This window comes from Hylobates moloch, unplaced genomic scaffold, assembly GCF_009828535.3.
Source record: "Hylobates moloch isolate HMO894 unplaced genomic scaffold, HMol_V3 SCAFFOLD_1, whole genome shotgun sequence".
Lineage (NCBI taxonomy): Eukaryota > Metazoa > Chordata > Mammalia > Primates > Hylobatidae > Hylobates > Hylobates moloch.
In genome coordinates, this window is record NW_026652276.1 from 59,365,789 (window position 1) to 59,382,784 (window position 16,996).

General features: G+C 34.8%; 1 protein-coding gene across 4 annotated transcripts in view; it reads left to right on the forward strand.

Moving 5' to 3' along the window:
• The window catches only part of NCKAP1 (NCK associated protein 1), a 117,004-nt gene that overhangs the window by 41,036 nt on the left and 58,972 nt on the right, over window positions 1-16,996 (forward strand). For all 4 annotated transcript variants that reach the window (XM_032755210.2, XM_032755211.2, XM_032755212.2 and 1 more), the window contains 7 exons: window positions 1,415-1,552; window positions 2,364-2,412; window positions 8,089-8,245; window positions 11,047-11,103; window positions 13,946-14,042; window positions 14,400-14,506; window positions 15,941-16,073. In XM_032755210.2, coding sequence (XP_032611101.1) covers window positions 1,415-1,552; window positions 2,364-2,412; window positions 8,089-8,245; window positions 11,047-11,103; window positions 13,946-14,042; window positions 14,400-14,506; window positions 15,941-16,073 — 738 coding nt within the window. The remainder of the gene's footprint in view (window positions 1-1,414; window positions 1,553-2,363; window positions 2,413-8,088; window positions 8,246-11,046; window positions 11,104-13,945; window positions 14,043-14,399; window positions 14,507-15,940; window positions 16,074-16,996) is intronic.

Below are 16,996 nucleotides of genomic sequence, written 5' to 3' on the forward strand. Positions count from 1 at the left end.
TGCAATGAAAATAAATAACCACAATCACAGCAGAGCTAAATGAAATTGAGACCCAAAAACCATACAAAGGATCAACGAAACAAAAAGTTAGTTCTTTGAAAGGATTGCCAATAAGGTTGACAGACTCCTAGCTAGATTAACAAGGAAAAAAGAGAGAAGATGCAAATAACCACAATCAAATGAGAAGGTAGTATCACAACTAATCCCACAGAAATACAAAAGATTATCAGAGACTCCTAGGAACATCTCTGTACACACAAACTAGAAAATCTAGAGGAAGTGGTAAATTCCCATAACATACAACCTCCCAAATTTCCCAGGATTTAAAAAACTACATTATTTAATTTTTAAAACATTCTTCGTTGGCTACATCAGAATCACTTTGTGTAGCTTAATAAAATGGTAGATTGTGGGGTTCTGTTTCCAGAGGTTCAGGTTTACTAAATTTCAGTTGGAGCCCTGTATTCTGTATTCAGAACAGACTTCTCTGGCATTCTGTGTGCAGTCAGATTAAAGAATCACTCTTACGGCCAGACCCGGTGGCCCACGCCTGTAATCCCAACACTTAGGGAGGCCGATGCGGGCGGATCACGAGGTCAGGAGATCAAGACCATCCTGGCTAACACGGTGAAACCCTGTCTCTACTAAAAATACAAAAATTAGCTGAGTGTGGTGGCGGGCGCCTATAGTTCCAGCTACTCCGGAGGCTGAGGCAGGAGAATGGCGTGAACCTGGGAGGCAGAGCTTGCAGTGAGCCGAGATCGCACCACTGCACTCCAGCCTGGGCGAAAGAGCGAGACTCCGTCTCAAAAAAAAAAAGAATCCCTCTTTACAGAATTTTTAGGAAGCAGGGATTAATAGCAAAAGACATTTATGAAACAGTTGAGATGAAACGTTAAATACCTTGATAATAAAGCTGTAATCAACAAACCTGTTGATAAAGAGAAGTAATTTATTAAGATGAGGTACAGTGTACTATTTTTATAAGACATTCTTTAGAGAAATATAAAGCATGTTGAGTTTTATTAACGCTTAGTCGTATAACCCTGAAGTCTTTTGCTTTTAGAACTATCAGAATGGAAACTTGTATTGACCAAAAGATGACAGTGGGCTCTCTATCCCTTTTGGAATAAAGTTCCCAAGATTGCCACATATTTTAACCTTTAAGAAAATCACATGAGTTTCTGACCTAAGCTTTTGCTCAAAAACGCAGAATCTGTGTAGCTTTTATAACATTAGTAAAAAAATTCTAGAGAGGAGCCACAACCCAACTCAGATATTATAAGGAGCATGGCTATAATTAGACTGTGTTGTTTTATGATGGTATAGTTAGAAGCACACAGCAATTATAGCTGGAATGTAAACAGAAAAGGAAAAAAATTATTCTTCAGCTTTTTTTTCGTATTTTAATTAGTCTCTTTCAGATGCACTAATTTCTCTTCAAATGGTATATCCTCGAAGGAATCTTTCAGCTGACCAGTGGAGAAATGCCCAGCTATTGAGCCTCATCAGTGCACCTAGTACAATGCTTAATCCAGCGCAGTCCGACACTGTATGGTTCTATTTTTCTCTTTTGAATGAAAATAAAGTGACTTTAAAAAAATAATAGTTCAGCAGTGCTGTTGCAGTTTGTTTCTAATTAGCATTAGCTTATTAGTTGAAGTTCATTATAAAATGTTCATTACTTAAGTCATAATGTTCAGACTTTTTAGCTTTAGAGTGTTAATGAAAACTGGTGATAAATTAATATGGTGAATAGTATGAGTACTTTTTTCTTTAAAGTTTAAAAGTTTGTTTTGCTTTATCATGGTAGAAAAATTTGAAGTATAAAGCAAAAACAAAAATCACCCCAAATCTCACCAAGTAGAACCAAGTAGACAAAATCTTTGTTATATTCCATTATATTTTTTCAGTCTATTCTCTGTATTTATGAACATAGGTGTCACACATATGGAGAATACACACACATAGCTACTGATTTTGGTGAGACAGTGAGCATTCAGACACATAAATGTCTTTTAACTTGATGAAAATTTTATCTTTTGGAATATTGTAAACTTTGAAATAGGCTTGAGACATTGATAAGTTGTCATTTACCGGATTAAAGATAATTAGCAACAGTGTTTTTTAAAGAGGTTTGCGGGTATGCAGATGTGAAAGGGGCACACCTCTCATTGTTATTTATTGACTGCAAGTTTCAGTATAGATAATAAAACTTTTATCCAACTCTTTAAACTTGTTGTGGTAGTGTTTGGGCGAAGAATTGGGTAGTAAGTTATCAGGAGAAAGAGAGGAGAGTGGCTGAATATGGAATATTTTTTAGAATTTCTTTTAACTGCAAATGTGTATATTCTCTTTTTAAGATGCCTTGTGAATACCTCTCTTTGGATGCAATGGAAAAGTGGATTATCTGTAAGTAAAATGGGTTAGTGTTATGATTACTCCCCAGGCTTTATGGTTTAGAGAAAAATAGCAGGTGACGTGGTTACTACCTCTGCTTAGCATTGTGCTAACCCATCTATGTCCATTACCTCTTTCAGTCCTCATATTGATCCTATCAGAGTAGATAGTCTGTGGGTTTTTTTTTTCTTTTTTTTCTTTTTTTTCTTTTTTTTTTTTTTTTTTTTTTTTTTGCTTTGAGATGAAGTCTTGCTCTGTCACCCAGGCTGGAGTGCAGTGGCACAATCTCGGCTCACTGCAACCTTCGCCTCCTAGGTTCAAGCAGTTATCCTGTCTCAGCCTCCCGAGTAGCTGGGACAACAGGCACACATTACCACGCCTGGCTAATTTTTGTATATTTAGCAGAGGCGGGGGTTTCACCATATTGGTCAGGCTGGTCTCAAACTCCTGACGTCAGGTGATCTGCCTGCCTCAGTCTCCCACAGTGCTGGGATTATAGGTGTGAGCCACTGCACCCGGCCAGGTAGTCTGTTTTAAAGCTGGGGAATCTAAAGTTTAGGCCACACAGCTAGTGAGTGACAAAGACAAGATAAGAACCCAGCCTAACTCCAAGGCTCATGGGCTACGTTATATTGCCTTTCAATGTAACCTTCAAAACTAAATTTTGGTTTTGCTTTTAATGATTATTTAAATATCACATCTGTTCACTTAAAGTTTTTGGTTTTAATTCACTTCAATTTAATAAATTACTCGTATGTTTGGCAGTTTTTTTAGATGCATAGGAGATAAAAGTACTAGTTTCTGCTTCTAAGAAGGTTACAAACTATGAGAAATAGGCACAAGTTTTTTTTGTTTTCCTTCATTTTATTGTGAACATCAAGAAAGTTGAAATAATTGTAGAGTGAACACCCATAAATCTACTACCAAGTTTCTATGACTTCTAATAGCTTGTTGTATTTGCTTTTAAGCTGTTTATCAGCTTCAAAAGAGATTTTATTTATTTAAACTTTTAGGTTCATGGGTACATGTGCAGGTTTGTTATATAGGTAAATTGCATGTCATGGGGGTTTGGTGTACAGATTATTTTGTCACCCAGGTAGTAAGCATAGTACCTAATAGGTCTTTTTTTAAAATTCCAACCTTCAAGTAGTCCCTGGTGTCTATGGTTCCTTTCTTTTGCCCATGTATACTCAGTGTTTAGCTGCCACTTATAAGTAAGAATGTGTAGTATTTGGTTTTCTGTTCCTGCCTTAGTTTCCAAAGGATAATGACCTCCATCTCCGTCCATGTTACTGCAAAGGATATGATTTCATTTTTTTTTATGGCTGTGTACTATTCCATGGAGACATACAGGTTTAATACAGAATGAGAATTTCTGTAATATAGATAAATTCCTCCTACTCACCCCTAAGCTCACTGCCACAGGGGAATAATTTTGAAGTGTTTGTGTTTTTTCATTCTTACAGGTTTTGTTTTTGATTTATTAACCTTTATAGAATAGAGTTGGCCCTTTATATCCTGGGGTTCTGCATCCAGAGATTCAGTCAACAGCCGATTAAAATACGGGAAAAAATTTCACAAAGGTCCAAAAAGCAAAACTTACTGCATAATGAGTATTACATTCAGTTCACACAACTGAAGTGATGTGTAGGTATTGTATTAGGTATTACAAGTAATCTGGAGGTGATTTAAATTATGCAGGAGGAAGTGTGTAGGTTATATGTAAATACTACACCATTTTATATGAGGAACTTCAGCATCCACAGATTTTGGTATCTGTTGATGGTCCTGGAACCAATCCCCTACATTGAGAGATGACTGTATTTGTTGACTTTTTATTACAGTGTTTCTCAAACTATGGTGAAGGACTAGTTTTTCTTCTTTAATATTTTTTAGATTGATCCTTTAATAAAATAAAGAAAATGAATTACTAGAATTACCAGAAAAATGAAGTAATAAAGACATAAAATACAAGCTCATAGTTTTTATTACTAGATTCAGTCTAACAGATTATTAGGTTTCTACTCCAAAATCACCGTGAAATATTTATGAAAATTTCTAAATACCCTGTTCCAATACTTAGTCTCATTATGGATTGATACTTTGAGTAGTGTTGTTTTTAGTATGAAAGAGGGGAAATTTAACAATACTATCTGGCCTTAGCTATTTTTATTAATTATATTATTTTTTACATTGACCAGGTTTGTGATATTTATATTTTCTTCTATAAAGATAAATGAAATTTTCATGCTTTGTCTCATAGTTTATTTAGAAAAACAGCTTTCAGAGTTTTGATCTTGCTCAGTTGTGTGGTAATTGTTAGTTGTTTTGTGCTTATGGATGTACAGCTGAATAATTGAGTTAATTAGTAGAGTTAGCTGTCATTAGTGACCTCTGGAGTTACACAGGATTACTTCCTACTAGTCTTTATTTTAAACGGGAATGCTGATGGCATGAGTTTGTGTAATGAGCCAGTAGGTCGATCAGGAAGCAGGCTACCCTAATGGGGAATATATGGGCATGGAGAAGGCAGATTTGGGATAACCACAGTTGCCAAAATAAGGAATGAATTTTGCTTCTTTCATGTATTTGAACCCTGAGTAGAGCTAATATGGAGGTTAGGAGTTGCCTCAAATTCTGCACTTCTCTTTTTGGAACTACTACCCAGACTAGGATTTTTCTTCAGTAGGTAGTCTACTTTCTTTGGAGCTTTGTTCTGGATTAGTTCAAAGTGTGGTTCCTGGACCAGCAACATCAGCAACACCTAGGAGCTTCTTAGATATGCAGAATCTTCCCCACCCAAGACCTACTAAACAGAAACTCTGCGGATGGATCTTAACAATCTGTTTAATGTACTTTCTCAGTGATTCTGGTGCAAGCTGAAGTTTAAGAATCACTGCTCTAGATTATAGCCCGATGCTAAGAGTTGTGCAGGACCTAGAATGTTGAGGACCCAGCACTTGAAGTACAGTTGTAAAATTAATTATCCTGATACGTATTTTAGGGTTCATTTTTGGGTCTATTGATTGGACTTGGGAGACTCCTTAGGAAAGATTTTTTTTCCTTATCTCCAGAGTTTTGGATTACTAATTTCTGCCTTGTTTTTTATATTGATAGTACAATTTTATCTGTTTTCTGCCTTCAAAGATTTTCTTTAACTTTCTTGTCAAGACTTGGTCTTCTGTTTTAAGAGCTACTTTTAAATTTTTTATTTTTTTTTGTCCTTTCATTCTAATTTTGATAAAGGAGATTGATGTGTAGTTTAATTAATAAGTCATCCCCCTAATCTTGGGCAATCTATTTTATTTTATTTTATTTTTTTTGAGACTTGAGTCTTTTCTGTCACCCAGGCTGGAGTGCAGTGGCATGATCTCAGCTCACTGCACCCTCCACCTCCCGAGTTCAAGCATTTCTCCTGCCTCACCCTCCCAAATAGTTGGGATTATAGGTGCCCACCACCATGCTTGGCTAATTTTTGTATTTTTAGTAGAGATGGGGTTTTCACCATGTTGGCCAAACTGGTCTCAAACTCCTGACCTCAAGTGATCCGTCCGTCTTGGCCTCCCATAGTGTTGGGATTACATGTGTGAGCCACCACACCCAGCCTGGGCAGTCTATTTTAAATTCATTTGCCTTTTTTGGTCCAATTTAAACAAATAAATATACTTTAACTCCTAACACGTATGTTAAAAACAAACACTTTTAACTTGTAAGTGATAAAAATTTTCAGAGAAACTTTGTATTAGTAGTAGCAAGTATTTTGTAAATGTTAATGAACAAAGAGGTGTAAGACATTAAGTGAAATCTGATTTCACTTGATATTAGGGTGGAAAGTCAAGTACATAAGAGGATAATGTTTTATAAACAAAATTTCTCTTGAGGGCTCTTTAATCTTCCATACATGTATTCTGTTTCTTTGATTGTGTGCCAGATTGAATAATTGGCTTGTTTTAGGGGCCCTGTTATATGAAAAATATTTTTGTATAGTTCAAGTCAAAGAAGTTAAATATGTGTGTATGACTCTACAATATATGCCTACCTACAGAGTTAGCTTGCTTCTCTAGTGACCCAAGAAGGAAGCTTGAACTAAAAATCAAAAGATAAATGGCAAGTTTTATGTTAAAGTGTCAAGATAGTTGTACAGCTATAATAGGAGTTTAAACATGGGAGTGATTATTGAGAATCATAGGGAAGTCTCAAAGAAAATGGGACTGGTTTCTAACTGGCCCACTACAGAACCTTGTGTATAGTAGACTCTGAGTAAATGTTCAGTGAATGAAAGATGAGGTCTTACGTCCTAGTATAGAAGACTAGAGAGGATATCAGTCAGCATTATAAAATTATACATTTCTATAGGATTTCCAGATTAGATAACAAAAGGTAAAAAAGATATTTAGAATTCATGTAATAGAGAGCAACTTAATATATTGAAAGTATTGGACTTTAAGGATGAATAATTGGGGCTAAGTCCTAGCTTTATTACTTTAATAGTATTTTAGTAAAGTAAATGACCCTTCACTTCTTCAACTATAAGAAGCATATGGACCAGGTGTGGTCGCTCATACCTATAATCCCAGTTCTTGGGGAGATTGAGGTGGAAGGATGGCCTGAGACCAGAAGATTGAGACCAGCCTGGTCAACATGACAAGACCCCATCTCTACCAAAAACAGAAAAAAAAAAAAAAGAAAGAATACCACCTGTCTTGTCTACTACACAGGATAATCATTTGAAATAATATATATGAGAAGACTTAATAAACTATAAATTGCTATTAAAAATGTGAGGATGTGAGATGCTATGATTTATTCTCATGATTAGGAAAGTAGATTCTCTTTATGTATGTATACATATATATATATGTAAATTATATATATATATTTTGAGACAGAGTCTTGCTCTGTCACCCAGGCTGGAGTGCAGTGGCATGATCTCGGCTCACTGCAGCTTCTGCCTCCCGGGTTCAAGCGGCTTTCCTGCCTCAGCCTCCTGGATTGCTGGGTGCGCCAACACTCCTGGCTAATTTTTGTATTTTTAGTAGAGACGGGATTTCACCATGTTGGTCAGGCTGGTCTTGAACTCCTAACCTCATGATCTGCCTGCCTTGGCCTCCCAAAATGCTGGGATTACAGGCGTGAGCACCCGGCCGTTAAAAAAATTTTTTTTGAGACAGGGTCTGTCACCCATTCTGGAGTGCAGTGGCGCAACCTCAGCTCACTGCAACCTTTGCCTCCTGGGCTCAGGCAATCCTCCCACTTCAGCCTCCCGCAGTGCTGGGATTAAAAGCATGAGCCACACACCGGGCCCCAAGATAAGCTTTATTTTTAAGTTATTATAACAACTGTAATGATTACTGTATTATAAGTTAATTAGAAATTTCTGATCTTTGGTTGAAAATATTTTATAAATGTTACTTTTATTAAAATGACTTGGTTCATAACCCAGAAGTGACATTTTTCCCATTTTGTCAGTGCAGGTTCAAATAACTGGTTTTGCAGAATACAGAAAATTATAATTGGAAAAGAAACATGTTGTTACCATGGTTTATACATATGTATTGTTACTGTCACTCAGAAGCCTCAATTTAGTGATCGTGGTTACATTTCTGTATTTTTCAAAAGCTACACTGTCACCAAACATTGGAATACTTTTACATTTACATTTATATTTGCTTTTCTTTTTATTTAAAGTTGGCTTTATTTTGTGCCATGGGATCCTAAATACTGACGCTACAGCACTGAACCTTTGGAAACTAGCTCTTCAAAGTAGCTCTTGCCTCTCTCTCTTTCGGGATGAAGTTTTCCACATTCACAAAGCTGCAGAAGACTTATTTGTAAACATACGAGGGTATGGCATTTTCATTTATTTTGTCTTTTTTGGAAAAGGGTGGTGAGTGAGTTATCTTTACTGAAGTTTTGGGGATAAAGGAATAGTCACACTGTGCAGGAAGATACAGCCTATACCATCTGACTTAGATCCCAGGAAGTTGTTTTTAACAGTCATCCTGATAGTTAATAATCGTATTTTTTACAGGTAATTTCACATATTAACAAAAAAACTGAGGTTACCTGATCTTTCAAAACATGTAATATAGGAGAAGGAAGATATGTCTTCCTTTGCAAGTCATATATGATTTTAGATGCGAAAGTACCATATACATGTTAGAGGTTTAAAATGTTTATAAGTGTTATTTTAGAATAGGGTGTACTTGTAAAAGTATATGAAGCAATAAAAAATAGTTAATTGGATTAATTGTAACCATTACAGAAGTCATACCACTGCATGTAGGAAATCATGTTGTTTTTATTTAAATAATAGAAAGTATTCCGCATGATTTATTTTCATTTATTTCCAGTTCAGCAAATAATTATCTGAAATGTGTTTCTTTGAAATTTTTAATAACTTTATTTCTCTCCACTTGAGATTCTGTAGCCAGTATATAAAAGCCAAACTGAATTCAGACTTGGTGGCAATTATGAAATCTTTTAAAAATATCTAGGATCTGCTGTACTTATGTTGAATATTTATGTTGGGCTTCCTAGCTTCAGATAACAATGAAATTTGCCTATATTTATTTCACATCCAGTTGAATAATGACTTAATGAAATTGAAATGAAATAAAACTTCTAGATATTTGAATGTATGTGTGTATGTCTGACACTAAATTTAAGCCAATATATCCCACATTTTAGTGTACATAAGAATTACCCTGAAATGCAAATTGAAATCCAGGTTCCTGAGCATCACCTCTAACCTCCTCTATCTGTATCTTGGAGAGGTTAAAGGAATCCGCCCTTTTCTTCCCGAGTACTTTTTTGAGAGAAAATATACAAACAGAAAAATACATACATCTTAGTTGTATAACTCAGTGACTTTGCATAATGAAAACTCCGGCGTCATCACCACTTAAATCAAGATGTAAGAACATTTCCGTCATCTCTGGAGAATTCTTTTGTGCTTCTTTCTGGTCAGTACGGCCATGCCTAGTCCCCACTCCCCCCACTCCTTTCTCAAGTGACTACCGTTCTGATTTCTGTCACCATACTGATATTCTTATGCCAGTGATCTGTCAGTCATATGATAAATAGTGCCCTATGTACTTTTCAGCTCTTATTTTAGATGGTGGAATACCCTGAAATATTATATACAAGATGGGCTTTGTCATTTTCTAATTGATTTAGATTGAAAATCATGAAACTCTTAATATCATGTACTAGCATACTGACAAACTCATTGTAGAATCATATTTAAATATATGTAAACATTTAAAACCAGTTAGCCTCTGTATATTGAGTGAACTTATGCATGGTGCAAGTAAATTTAATGGTACAGTGAAACCAGTTGTCCTTGTTATGCTTTATTAATAATAAATTTATCATTTGAGAATCTCTGTATTTAAAGTTGTGAGGTTTCCATTTTTAATTTAATTGTGAATGATCATTCAGTTTAAAATATGAATTATCGTAGTCAAACCATAAGTATAAAAGTATATTAATTATCGAGAGTGATGATTACAGAATTATTATATTTTGGAAATTTGCCCAAAGAATACATAAATCTTAGACCACTTAAATATAGAAGTTGGAGTTCATTTTAGTGTAAGATATTTTTATTTATTTACTTAATTTTTTTGTTAATTTTTGAGACAGAGTTTCGCTCTGTCACCCAGGCTGAAGTGCAGTGGTGTGATCTCAGCTCACTGCAACCTCCACCTCACGGCATCAAGCGATTCTCCTGCCTCAGCCTCCCGAGTAGTTAGGATTACAGGTGCCTGCCCCCACACCCGACTAATTTTTGTATTTTTAGTAGAGATGGGGTTTCACCATGTTGGCCAAGCTGATCTTGAACTCCTGCCCTCAAGTGATCCACCCACCTTGGCCTCCCAAAGTGCTGGGATTACAGGTGTGAGCCACCATACCCAGCCATAGTGTAAGAGATTTTTAGAGAGGTTGTCAGGAAGATATTTTTTCTTTAACATTTTAGGAATTTTGAGTTTTTATATCTATTCATGAAATTATTTATTAGCATTTGTATGTCTTTAAGCTGATGTTAATTAAATGTTTTTTATTTGAAAAACAAGTTTTTTTAAAAAAATACATAGCTTAAAATCATACATAGTTCTCTTAAAATAATTTAAAGTCGGCAAATGCTTTTCTGTCTCAGTTTTCTCCTTCACAAAACTTTTTTATCCAAACAGTCACTACTTTTGATCACTAATATATATCCTTTCAGAATTTTTTCATGTTTAAAGATAGACTTGATTAAAAAGTCAGAAATGATAGCTTTGTCAGTACTTCAGATTTTTGGAAATCACTTCTGATGTTAGTTACATCAGAAGTATAATTTCAGTGTCTCCATTGGGGCTTAAGGAAGTAATAACATTTAATAAAATGAAAATCTACATTGTGAAGTTTAATTTTATTGTTGGATTTAATACAATGTTACTTTTTTTTTTTTTTTAAGGAAGTCTTGACTAGACATCTAAGTGCTAGGAAAAAGTGTGGGTAGATTCTTCCATGCACTTCCAGTTTGAGGGCCAGTTTCTAAATTGATAATGTCATTTTTAATTGACTTCTAGTATTAGACTTACTCATTTTGACAGTTATTGATCAAATTAAACTAATGTTCTAATTTGTTTTTGCACCTAGCTATAATAAACGTATTAATGACATAAGAGAATGCAAGGAGGCAGCCGTGTCACATGCGTAAGTAGTTTTATTTTATCTGTGGTAGCTTTAATCAAGAAAAATTCTTAAAGCATCATTTTGTTGAAGTGAGTACAGATTAATAGTATGCAAGATATGGTAGTAGAAGAGGGGGACTTTCAGTCAATGAGAAATATTAAGTATATTGCCTCAATATGTAGAACCTTGGAATTAGTGAAGTCAGTTTTAAATGTTTTTGAAGTGTTGATAAAATGCTATAAGGAAGTATCACACAAAGGACTCTTACTTTGGGTATAATCTCACTGCCACTATGCTCTGCATACCAATATGATTTTTGTACTACATGAAAATTGATATATCCTTATAACTCTTCCAGATAATATTTACCTTTTTGTTTGTTTGTTTTTTTGTTTTGTTTTTTTTTTTTTTTGACAGTCTTGCTCTGTCACCCAGGCTGGAGTGCAGTGATGCCATCTCGGCTCACTGCCGTCTCCACCTCCTGGGTTCAAGCAATTCTCCTGCCTCAGCCTCCTGCGTTGTTGGGATTACAGGCACCCGCCGTACATTCCCTGCTAATTTTTGTATTTTTTGTAGAGACAGGTTTTCACCATGTTGGCTAGGCTGGTCTTGAACTCCTGACCTCAGTGATCAGCCTTCCTTGGCCTCCCAAAGTGCTGGCATTACAGGCATGAGCCACCGTGCCCAGCACATATTTACTTTTAAGAGTACACCTCTTTCTCAATTTTAGTTTCTTATATTAGTAAATATATAGATATCCTAAGCGAGAAATTAGTGTTTTTTAAATCTTTGAACAACTTTCCAGTTTTCTCATAAAATAATTCTAAATAATTTGATATTTCACTTTGTTACATATATGATATACTTAATGTAGAATATTTTCTCCAGTGAACTTAGGTACTATATACAGATAATATTATTTGATCTATCAATATTTCTATATAAGGCAGAGAGAAGATAAGCATCACTCCATAGAGAAAACTATAAAACCACAGGAAGTTTTAGAATTTCAGTTTAGGCTATAAGATAGATATTGGGAATTTAAACCATCTTTACTCATCGTATCTGTGCTATATCATTCCTCATGCATATTTTATTTACTTGAATGAAGTACATGTGCTTAATTTTTCAAAAATGATTTCTAGTGCAGATAACGTACTTTGGAGTTTGTTAGAATTCCTCTCTAGACTTGCAGAAATGTACATAATTATTATTTCTTCATGGGATAGACCCTACTATAGGCAGACATATAGGCATAGCTATCTTTTATAAAGATCTTTTACAAGTAAGGTATTTTTATTTTCCTTCTTCTGTTTATTAAATAAAATAATTATAAGTAGTAAGCAGTAGTAACTTCTAGGACTCATTACCATGTGCCAGGCCCAAGTACTTTATAGACATTTTCTCTCAATAACCATCACAGACTCTTCACAGTAATCCTGTGAAGTAAAATAATCAATAACATTTGTTCATTTTCTTCTTGGAAGTGACACAATGACTTTATTATTGTCAGTAGAAAGAGCTTGTTGTTGAAATTAAAGTAACAGAAGCACTATATATCAGGCATCATGAAAGATTGTGCATCTTTTGAGACAGATGTCATCATACTTATTCTATAGATGAAAAACTGAAACTTAGAGTTGGAACCTAAGGTCATGCAGGGAGAGGATGGATTTTAATTTGAGTCCTCTGAAACTGATCTACTGTGTCACAGCAAAATTACTAGTGTTGTGTATTCTTTATACTTGGGTTTTTGGCATAGGCATCATTCATACACACACACACACACACACACACATTTATGCACCTATCTAAATTCTAAAACTTGGAGCAGTGTATATTTTGTGTAGTATGAGGAGTTGGAATACTTAGAACATTTTATGATTTTTTTTCCTTCTGTTAATATGTGAGAATGTTTTCTAATCTTAATTTTAAAATACGTAGTATATGAATATTTATGATTATCCCTTCCTTTCCCCATCTTTCTATTTTTGAACAAGAGTGCCAAGTAGATCTCATCCCAATACCTTTATTGACTATAGCTCTTGTGTATTCAGTTTTGTATATTTAATAGGAATATAACTTAATAAGAATATAGATAACCAGATATTTAAGTTGTATTTATTAATTTCTATATGGAAGTGACAAAAATGTATACAGTTAGTCAGTTTTTGCCTTCAAGGATTTCTTTCTTTCTTTTTTTTTTTTTCTTTTTGAGGTGGAGTCTTGCTCTGTCACACAGGCTGGAGTGCAGTGGCATGATCTCAGCTCACTGCAACCTCTGCCTCCTGGGCTCAAGTGATTCTGCTGCCTCAGCCTCCCAAGTAGCTGGGATTACAGGCACCCACCACACCTGGCTAATTTTTTGCATTTTTAGTAGAGACAGGGTTTTGCCATGTTGCCCAGGCTGGTCTCGAACTCTTGAGCTCGGGCAATCTGTGCAAGTTGGCCTCCCAAAGTTCTGGGATTACAGGCACGGGCCACTGTGCCTGGTCACCATCAAGAATTTCATAGTTTATAAAGTGCTTAAAGCTATATGGTACTAAAATTGGAGAAATTATTCATAAATAAATAGCTAGATGTTGGGAAATGCTTCTTGAAGGGCTGGTCTTGAAGGTTAGGTAGGATTTTGATAGATGGAGAATAACAGAAGAAACATAGTTTAAAAAGCAACATAAGAAAGGCAGGATAAATGTAAGATTAGAAACTCACTTAACGATAGACACATAGAAGATGATTTTTATAGGAACTTTGGCTTCCTAAAAAAAGACTTCGGAAGTTGAACCTGTAATGCTAGTTACTTTAACTGCCAATAATAATTTTAGTATAAGCAGATAAACTATTATGGTGTCTTTCCCCGTAGCGGTTCAATGCACAGAGAAAGACGCAAGTTTTTAAGATCTGCACTAAAGGAATTGGCTACTGTCCTCTCTGATCAACCTGGATTGCTAGGTCCCAAGGTAATTCATTTAATTATTATTTCAATAATTGTGCCATATTAAAATTTTAAAAAACATTTCTAAATGAAATTTTACTGAAATTTGAGTCAGGGACTACATAAAAGGATTTTTATATTTAGTAGAGAATGAATTTGCTGACTTGACATTCATACATCGTACCTCCCTGCATTCTTCTCCCTTATATGCATGCTCTCTCGCATACATACTTACAGGTTCTCTTGTGTCCTCTCCTGTTAGTCTCTTCACTCTTTTGAATTGATATTATCACTTCTTGCCAATGACTTTTCACATAGAAAGAGATTACCAGTTTTGTTTTTAATCTTTGAATAAGAATAAACACTTTTTTTTTTTTAACAGGCACTTTTTGTTTTTATGGCATTATCCTTTGCCCGTGATGAAATCATCTGGCTACTTCGTCATGCAGATAACATGCCAAAGAAGAGTGCAGACGACTTTATAGATAAGTAAGTTAGCAACATTAAAAAAATTATTTTCTGTATATAGATGCTTCTTGATTTACAATGGGGTTATGTCCTGATAGACCCATTGTAAGTTGAAAATATTGTTAAGTTGAAATGCATTTAGTACACCTAATATACTGAACATTAGAACTTAGCCTAGCCTACCTTAAATGTGCTCAGAACACTTTTATTAGGCTACAGTTGGGCAAAATTATCTGGCAACATAGTACACTGAAGAGTATAGGTTGGTTATCTTTCTGATCACATAGTTGACTGGGAACTACAGCAGCATCATAAGAGAGTATCATACTGTCTATTGCTAGCCTGGAAAAAAAGTCAAAATTCAAAGTACAATTTGTGCTAAATGTGTATTGCGTCTGCACCATTGTAAATTAGAAAGATAGTACATTCAAATCACTGTAAGTTGTGCACCATCTGTATTCTGATTTATGGGCTGGGGAATCTGGAGACTTATATTTGAAGCAAAATTATTTTGAAGAGCTTGGAATATTTGTAATATATCATTAGATGATATTAATTAGACTGCAAAATCAACTTTAGTTTTAAATTAGGGCTTTTGTTTTCTCGTAGTATGCTTTGTGGTGATAAAGTTTTTGTTTTCTTGCTATGCTCAGTAATATTTCTTATGGAATTCATATTTTAAAACTATTTACTACACAAAACATTTAAATAAAAATCCTGTTTGTAGAGTTGCAACTCAGTGTGTCATTAAAATGTCTGTCTTATTTTAGTTCAGTCTCTCAATAAGAGTTAGAAAAATGGAGCAGAGAAATAAGAGCTTACAGAAAAATTTTATTTCTTGCTAATCCTCTTTTATTTGAGATTTTTTGATGTTGTATTTATAACATGTCCTGTTTATTTTTTTAATTAATTTTTTTTTTTTGAGACGGAGTTTTACTCTGTCACCCAGGCTGGAGTGCAGTGATGCCATCTTGGCTCACTGCAACCTCAACCTCCTGGGTTCAAGCGATTCTCCTGTCTCAGCCTCCCAAGTAGCTGGGATTACAGGCACCTACCACCATGCCCAGCTAATTTTTGTATTTTTAGTAGAGATGGGATTTTACCATGTTGGCCAGGCTAGTCTTGAACCCCTGACCTCAAGTGATCAGCCTGCCTTGGCCTCCCAAAGTGCTGTAATTACATTCGTGAGCCACTGTGCCCGGCCCTGCTTATTTTCACTTTGGATTTTCTGCTATTGATTTTTAGCCTTAGCTTTTTTTCTTTCTTCTTTTTTTCTTTACTTTCCATGATTTCTTTATTCATGAAATGATTTAAAAAGGAAGTAATTGACATTAAGTATTAAACAATGCCCTTTACAAGAAAAACACTTTTAAAAATAGATCAAGGACATCTAATATATTCTTTAATAATGATGAATTTATTATTTGAAATATTTTTCTTGAAATTTTAAAAAAGGCACATTGCCGAATTAATATTTTACATGGAAGAGCTTAGAGCACATGTGAGGAAATACGGACCTGTAATGCAGAGGTATTACGTGCAGTACCTTTCTGGCTTTGATGCTGTTGTCCTCAATGAACTCGTGCAGGTAAAAACTATCTCATACTATTTCCCTTTTGTTCCTTCCTTCCCACCTTTGATAGTATTTGATTTGTTTGTTCAACAAGCATTTATGAAATACCATGTGCCAAGCGATAAATCATGTTTATATTTTGTCGAGGAGATCATTACCTAGAAGGGAAGAAACAGTTGTAGTCCGATGTGATAGGTGTTGTGCATTAAGTGTATATAAAGCTCAGAATGAACACAAGGAAAGACACAATTATTTAATCCCGAAGATGGAGGTGCATGCTAACCAAATACAGAGGGCCCTGGGAAAGAGGAGGTTAGTCATAAATCAGGTGTACTACTTAGAAAGATCACCCTGGTTCAGTGTGGATGATAGATTGCTGGGAACCAAATGAGGAGGCAGAGAGACCAGAAGAAAAATGACTGTAGTAGGCTAGATGAGAGGTGATGAGAGTCTGAACTTGGGCAGTAGCTATGGAGATTCAGAAGAGGTGATAGAGACAATATAATTGATAATTAAGTATTAGAGGGAAAGTAGAATAAAAATCTTTTTGAAGAAGATTGTTAGAGGATGGCCGGTAAATAAAGATTTCATATAGATATTCCCATTTAAATGTCCAATTTTTTTTCCTTAATTGGTTTTTAGCCTTTTTTTTGCTTTCCATAATTTATTCAATATTTTTCATCTTTATTTAAATGAAAAAAAATTTTTATTCCAAATAAACTGACCCTAAGGAAATAATATTTTATTTTGCTTCACTTTATAGAATTACGTTTCAAATGACTGTAAGCTAATATATAGTATAAAGAAAGAACAGTTAAGAATCCTCTTGATATAAAGACTACTCTAAAGCTGCTAGTTTTCCAGAGAAATAACCATACTTTGAAGTTCTCATTTTTTTCAAATCAACCTAAAAATATAATAAGGAAAAAAATTGTTCG